Source organism: Bubalus bubalis, chromosome 4 (genome assembly GCF_019923935.1).
Source record: "Bubalus bubalis isolate 160015118507 breed Murrah chromosome 4, NDDB_SH_1, whole genome shotgun sequence".
Lineage (NCBI taxonomy): Eukaryota > Metazoa > Chordata > Mammalia > Artiodactyla > Bovidae > Bubalus > Bubalus bubalis.
This window is the reverse complement of record NC_059160.1, coordinates 78,545,583-78,552,977: the sequence shown is the minus strand read 5'-3', so window position 1 is coordinate 78,552,977 and position 7,395 is coordinate 78,545,583. Positions and strand designations below refer to the sequence as shown.

General features: G+C 40.7%; 1 protein-coding gene across 18 annotated transcripts in view; it reads left to right on the top strand.

Moving 5' to 3' along the window:
- Nucleotides 1-376: 376 nt before the first annotated feature.
- KIF21A (kinesin family member 21A) overlaps nt 377-7,395 on the top strand; it is a 188,382-nt gene continuing 181,363 nt past the window's right edge. For 9 of the 18 annotated variants that reach the window (XM_044941631.2, XM_044941630.2, XM_044941628.2 and 6 more), the window contains exon 1: nt 377-654. In XM_044941631.2, coding sequence (XP_044797566.2) covers nt 611-654 — 44 coding nt within the window. In that variant the 5' untranslated portion in view covers nt 377-610. The remainder of the gene's footprint in view (nt 655-7,395) is intronic. The other 9 variants (XM_006062728.4, XM_006062731.4, XM_006062730.4 and 6 more) reach the window with 6 other exon arrangements.

Genomic DNA, 7,395 nt, shown 5'->3' with positions numbered 1-7,395 from the left:
TTCTCACAGCCTGCAAGGGCGCCGGGCTCCTCACCCCGGGGCGTGGGCAACCCGCGGCCGGCATCCCTCCCCCGTGCGCCTCCCGGCAAGCAGCGCCTGGCAGTGCCCACCGAGGGCAGGGCGGGGCGCAGGCCGGGCAGCGCTATAGGTGGGGCCGGCAGCTCGGCCGCCGCTGACGCAGTGCGGGCCAGCAGCGGGAGAGTCCAGGCAGGCGTGGAGGGTTCAGCCCGGCCGCCCGCAGGCCGCGTTCCCATCGGAGGGGGCAGGGCACACTCACCCGGCCAACAGCAGGCCGCCGGCGGCCTGCTGGCTCCGCCGCCGCCGCCGAGCTCGCCATTCAGCGCGCCTCGTCTCCGCCCCAGTCCTGGGGGCTGAGCTGGGGAGAAGGGGCGGGCGCCCGCGAGCAGTGAATCACCGCCACCTCCTCCTCCTCCTGCCTCAGAGCCGCCGCCACCTTTCCATTCAGTCGCCCAACATGGCTGGAGTGCGGCGGAGGTGAGCCGACCGCCCCCTGCAGCTCCAGCCTCCTGAGCGCGAGAGCCGCGGCTCCAGCGGCGCCTCAGTTCTGCGGTGCAGAGGCCCAGGGACCCGGCTGTCGCTCGCCGCCAGCATGTGGGGCGCCCCGGACGAGAGCTCTGTGCGGGTGGCTGTCAGGTAAGGACGGACGCGGCGAAGGGCAGGCTGCAGGCTCCCTGAGATGATCTGCCCTGAGCTCTGGAAACCTAGCCCGCGCGTCCCCGCCGGCCTGGCGCGCGAGGCCGGGTGCTGGCCGGAAAACCTCGCGCCCTCGGCCTCCTGGTGTTTGCAGGTGACGGGCGGCGCCGGGTCCCTGGGGGTGTCCTGACTCCTCAGCGGGAGAAGCCGTCGCCTTCTGCCCACTCCGGGTCGCGCACCCGAGGAACAGTTGTCTCAGGTTTGGCCGCCTTGGGCGATCGCCTGTCGGGCTTTGCCTAGAGGACCTGCCTCTCTCCAGGGTTGTGGTGCGCTTCTTCTATTTGTAACGTGACTGTCTTTACGGGTACCTGCAACTCCGGCCTTCGTAGGCAGGAGACAAAGCCTCAGCACAGCGCTGCCAACCGCGGGGGTCTAGATCTCTGTGCAAATAAATGGACATCTTGTTAAGCACTGGCGGGGACTAGATAGCAGCCTGTGGGTGTTGAGGACATTTTGTCGTTGCAAGTGATATTATATTTAAGGGAAAATTCATTGGTGATCAGTCTGTAGAAGCAAGAAGACTCTTCAGTAAGTGGAAGGGTTAAATGAGGGAGTGGTGAAAAAGAAACATCCTGAGGTTCAGCAGGGTGGTTACAATATAAAATTTCTCATTCCCGAGTGTAAGTTTTAAAATACGAGATACATCAAAATTGTAATTTGGTCAAGGACAGATACATGAGAATCGAACGTAATTTGGATTGTTTTGATACGTATCGAGAAGCGGAGCTCTGACAGTTGCTCATGGAAAATTGCAACATCATCACTGAAATATTAATGAAGGCTTCATGGTAGAATAAGTGCGTTTCTTTTATAACTCTGATACTTTACTGTGAGTTCATTTCTCTTTATGTACACGTTATAGGATTATAAAAATAATCTGTTTTCTCTGAGAAATTATTATTTTTTTTTAATTCTCCACCCTTGTCGTCTTTCTGAAAAGCTGTTCTTATCCTGTCAGCATTTCAATAGTTATTTTAGTGACAAATCTTGTTAGTTATAGAAATGGTAGTTTTATATATACTTTGTATTTTAATCAATCTAAAGAATAAGATCAATTTCAAAGATATTTGTCATTCCCTTTACAGACCAGGAGATAACCACCCATGGAGGTGACATTTTTATGACTGTTTAGAATCACCTGTTATAAAACTTTTGAAGTTTTAATTTGGCCTCTCTGGGTATTTTAGGGCTATTTATTCAGTTGTTGGATTAGTTGTTTCTCCTGTTTACTGTTTCTATCTCTCTTTTAGCCTTTTAACACTTACTAGTGACTCTACCACCTCAGAGGAAGGGGAAGGAAAAAGAGAGGAAACTCAGTAAGAAGCAGTTTTGTTAATTAGCAGATCTGGTCAAAGAAGGTGAAGAAGGAGCATAAAATAGTAATGAAAAAAAAATTTGGCTGTTACAGAGTTAATATTTTTATCTGTGAATTCTGTAGAATATCACAGGGTAGTTTATTGACCATGCGGTTAAAACTGATGCTGCTTGCAATGGAGATAAACAGAGTAATGAATCACCCCAAAGTGATATTGACAGATAAATAACTTATATTTGCTTTTGATATGCATATTAGCTTTTTAAAAAGGAAATACATGTGGGTCTGTTTGTTGGAGAAAGGCTTTATAAACACACGTTGTGAAGTAAGCCATATTTTGAGGGTCTATTTTATTTTCATTAAATACATTGAATAGATTCACTGGTTAAACTTATTTTGCATAGGATAAGAATAGCTTAGATAGCACTTCTGTATTTATAAAGTATATGGACGTTCATTTCCATTTACAACAGATATTTATTGAAATTAAGTCCTATCTCTTTTGTCCTAACCTCTCAGCTAAAAAGAGAAATAATTATTGGACACACAGTATGTGCCAGGATCAGTGCTGTGTGTTAAGATGTTTTATATGGTGTGAAATTGCATTTATTTCTCATAACAATCTTTGACTTAGGTCTGTTATTACTATGGCCATTTTACAGGTGAGACACAGAAGGATTAGGTGATCTTCCCTAAGTTAAACTGGTAGCAAGTGGCAGCAATAGCATTCTAACTCTAGACAGCTTGATTCTAGAGCTCAAATTCGTAACCATTAAATCTATACAGGTGAGAGGCAAGAACATCCTTTGCAAACCTTTACTTAGCTTAAGGTTACTTGCCTCTTCCTGGTTCTGAACTAGTTTAATTAAAAATGAATGACTTTGACAGGATTTTTATGCCTTATATTTCTAGAAAAGATAGAGCTCAGAAAGGGGAAACCTGAACTTACCTAAACTGTTTTCCCAATTTTTAAATCTTTGCAGTGACCTCCAGTCTTACTTTCCAGTTTGTGATAGACTTTAACAGCAGGGTAAATAAATCAACACACAGACACAAATGATCAGAACAGTTGATTAACTTTTACCCTTCAGTGAATGTAATAACAAGTAATAGAAAGTTGGCTGTACTTGTGTAAATGCACAGTGTCGTAGAGGTCTTTGTGTTTTATCAGATATGGAGATTTACCAATGTGTTAAAGTTGATGACTGTATTTTAGGTTTCTCAAAATAAGTGCATGGGTCATATTATATGACCTTTGGAAAAAGAAGTTAATAGAACATTTCTTATTTCAGGAGAACATTTTAAATTCAGTTTCTGAAAAATGCCTTTGGGTAGAGTATATCTGAGATGTTGGTGGCGCTGGTGATAAAGAGCCTGCGTGCCAATGCAGGACACCTAAGAAATACAGGTTCAATCCCTGGGTCAGGAAGATCCTCTGGAGAAGGAAATGGCAACTCACTCTAGTATTCTTGCCTGGAAAATCCCATGGACAGAGGAGCCTGGTGGGCTATAGTCCATGCAGTCGCACAGAGTCGGATACAACTGAAGCAACTTAGCACTGCAGCATGGAGGTGTTCTGTAGGGTTATCTTTCTTTCATTGTGTAGATGTGGATTTAGGACCCCTCTCCACCACTATGCTACCCCATGTGGCTATTGAGCACTCAAATGATGATTAATGCTGTAACCAAACCAAACTTGGTTTCACTCTCCCATCACACAGCAAAGCCAATCTGTTGACACCAGGTTGTGGTGAAGTAAAGGATAGCTTACTGAAGGGTACCCATTGTGGGGCCAAGCAAGGAGAATGGGCAGTTCATACTCAAAAGATGCAAATTCCCTGATGGCTTTCAGGGAAGGATGTTTAAAGGCAAGGTGAGGGACAGGGTCACAGGGTGCCAGATCAGCTTTTGGGTATCTATCTGATTGGTTGGTGGTGAGGTAACATGGTGGTATTTCAGGAGTTAACATCATCAACCTTCTGGTTCCAACTGGTGTGGGGTCTACCTGCTTGTGGTCAGCATGAGGTAACTTCTTCCACTTGGTGGGGGTTTTAGTATCTGTAAAACCACTCAGGGATGTGGCTCAGAATATTATCCATAGCCCTTGTGGAGGAACTAATGGCCTTTGACTTAGTTTTAATACAAATAGAACTGTTAGTACTTTGTCTTGCTTGACTGTTTTCCTTTCTATCTGCATTACTCTGATTAAATATGCTCTTAAGAACTTGGGGACGGCTAAAACTTTTCTGCAAACAGGAGCCTGGTGACATAGGGTGGGGTGTGTCTGTCCCCAGGAAGGCCCTGAAGGGTTGCTTGGTTTCAACACTACTGAGAATCTAAATTTTAAATTTTATTTAATGTTAATTAAATTTAAAAACTGTCCATTTAGTTTTTGGAAAGTTTGTAGTTATGCCTGAAACAATGTAGTTATATGGACCTATTTTTTAACTGTAAAGTTTATCAAATCTAAATACTTATAAAGTATTTCTGATGGAAATTTAGTCTCCAGATTGACATGTATTTTCTGTGAGAGAGATATATATATATATATATATATATATATATATATATATTTGATTTTAAAAACAGTATGAGAAAATGAGTGTAAATATATCAATGATCTTTATATTGATTACATATTAAAATGATGGTATTTTGAAATGTTGAGTTAAATAAAATATTGAAATTATAATAATGTCATCTACTTTTCCTTTTTTAAAACGTGGCTACCAGAAATTTTAAAATTAAATATAATGTTGTTGCCATGATATTTCTATTGAATAGTGCTGCTCTACAGGTTTTTAAAGATGTGAGAAAAAGTATAGGAAAAAATTGTTCACAGTTGTTACTCAGCCATAAAACGGAATGAAATTGTATCACTTGCAGAGACATAAATGGATTAGAGGCTGTCATACAGAGTGAAGTAAGTCAGAAAAGAGGAAAACAGATATCATATATTAATGCATATATGTGAAATCCAGAAAAATGGTATAGATAATCTTATTTGTAAAGCAGAAACAGAGACACAGATGTAGAGAACAAGTATATGGATACCAAGGGGGAATTAAGGGGTGGGATGAATTGGGAAATTGGGATTGACACATACACACTGTATGTATAAAATAGATAACTAATGAGAACCTACTCTATAGCATGGGGAACTGTACTCAGTGCTCTGTGGTGACCTAATTAGGGAAGGAAATCCCTGAAAGAGGGGATTTATATGTATGGCTGATTCACTTTGCCGTAGAGCAGAAACTGATACAGCAGTGTAAAGCAGCTAGGCTCCAATAAAAAAGTGAAAAACCAAAAAACTGTTCACAGCCACCACGTCGTAGATCTGGTATTTTCTGTAGATTAAGAAAATACCAAAATATTGGGTGTCTGTTTTAGAGTGGTTGTATATATAAACACACATACATATGTATCTATGCACGTATATCCATGTAAGATTTGATTTAACAGTAACATTTTTCCTCTCTGGGTTGCATAGGTATAGAAAGTTATGGGTAATAGGTTGATGGTAACTGACTTCCTAGAAAATGTAGTAAGCTGATAGATGCCATCTACAAAAATGAGCAATGAGGTTTAGTGTATATTCTGTTCTTATTACCTAACTAGTGTACTGAATTGAACCATTCAGTTAACATTTTAAACTCAAACATTTTGAATTCTAAATTTGGAACTTTATGAAATGATGTGAAGGAAAGTACAGTGTTTGCTGCGAGGCACCTAGTGTGGGGCCAAGCAAGAGGACTGGACAGTTCATACTTTCCACGTCTGATGCTGATATAATATTTGAAACTTTTTCCCCAAGAATTTTAGCTTTCAAAATACGAGAGGAACTGAAGGAAAATGGAGCTACAGAAAGGACCATTGAGTTTTTATGTCATTGTCTATGTGGTTGTGAGCTAAGATTTTTTGCTTAGCTTTGGCAGAGAACAGGACATATCCTTGACAGCAAGTTCGGATTAGTGTGTAATGATGTTTAATTTGCTGTGTTTTTTACCTTACTACAGCATTTTTAAGAAGTGACATTGCTCAGGTAGCTTAAGTGCTGATTGGAATGTAAATGCTCTGTTTTGAGTCCTTCACTGGCACTGATTTGCAATGTGATCTCCTTGAACTTTTCTTTTTCCTCATGCTGAGGTATTAAGGGTTGTAAGAACTTTGCATATGCAGTATATTAAATGTATGTTTTTTTTTGTTAGCCAAACTGTTGGCACTAGTGCTGCTTCTTTATTGATAGGAAGGAACTATTTTAACATTTAAACTTGACTTTCCCACAATATATTTATTGTAGGTACTGCTGTTACTTAAGAGGAAACTTTTCGGCTTTTGTGGTCTCTTTGTCCAATTCTGGCTGTAATACAAATAGGCAATATTTTATTTAATATACATTAAAACCGTATGAGGTGGGCTGGACAGATATCCCTATCTTACAGATGTAAAAATGAGTCTCAAAGATACTAGGTGACCTGTTCAAGGTTTCTCACCACTAAATACCAGAAATGGAACTCAAACTCAGACTTCTGGTACCTGTTTCTTTATTCTTAAAAATATTTCCAAATGTTTTCAAAATATTTCACATATTAATGTCAATGTAATAAGGATCTTTCCAGCTAAAACACAAATATACATGTGATGTAACTTATTTGAAACAATTTAATGTCTAAAGAATGTAGAGGCAGATAAGCAAGGCTTTTAGAAATATTTTGTGGAAACAGATGGTTACCTGCTCTTCGATCATTTGTTTATTCCTTCCTTCATGCATCAAGTATTTATTGTGTGCCTACTATGTGCAGAGCACTTTCCTACTACTGAGGATATAGAGCATACATGAGAGACATGGTTCCCACTTTAATGGAGCTTAGACCTAGCAATGTGAGGCTCTTTCAGTGCACAAACTATGTTGAATCTAACACAAAACATATCAGTAACACAAACTAGAAATTAGAGAAAGTTGTTGCAGTTTAGTTTTTATCTGTCACTTATTTTCATCAATAGCATTTTTTTTGGTTCATACTTTCCTGAAGGACAGTAACTTAAAAAACAGAAATTGCGCCCTGCTTACAAGCACATGTCATACAAAGTTTGGACTCCAAAGCCTGTGCATTAGAACGATATTTCCAGTTTTGTATGTGTGGCATGTGTACCCTACATGTATGTCTTTGTATTTGGATCATAAAGTAAAGGAAATGAAACAGAGGAGACTAAAGAGCTTGTGGATGATATGAGCTTAAAGTCAGTGAAGTTATTTATTTAAATATGAGTTAATACTTTTTCTTCAGATAAAGTTTATTAAGTTTATAGTGTGGGAGGCCTGATTGTTATTTGGAACTCCACAGAAGTTCAGATTTCATGTC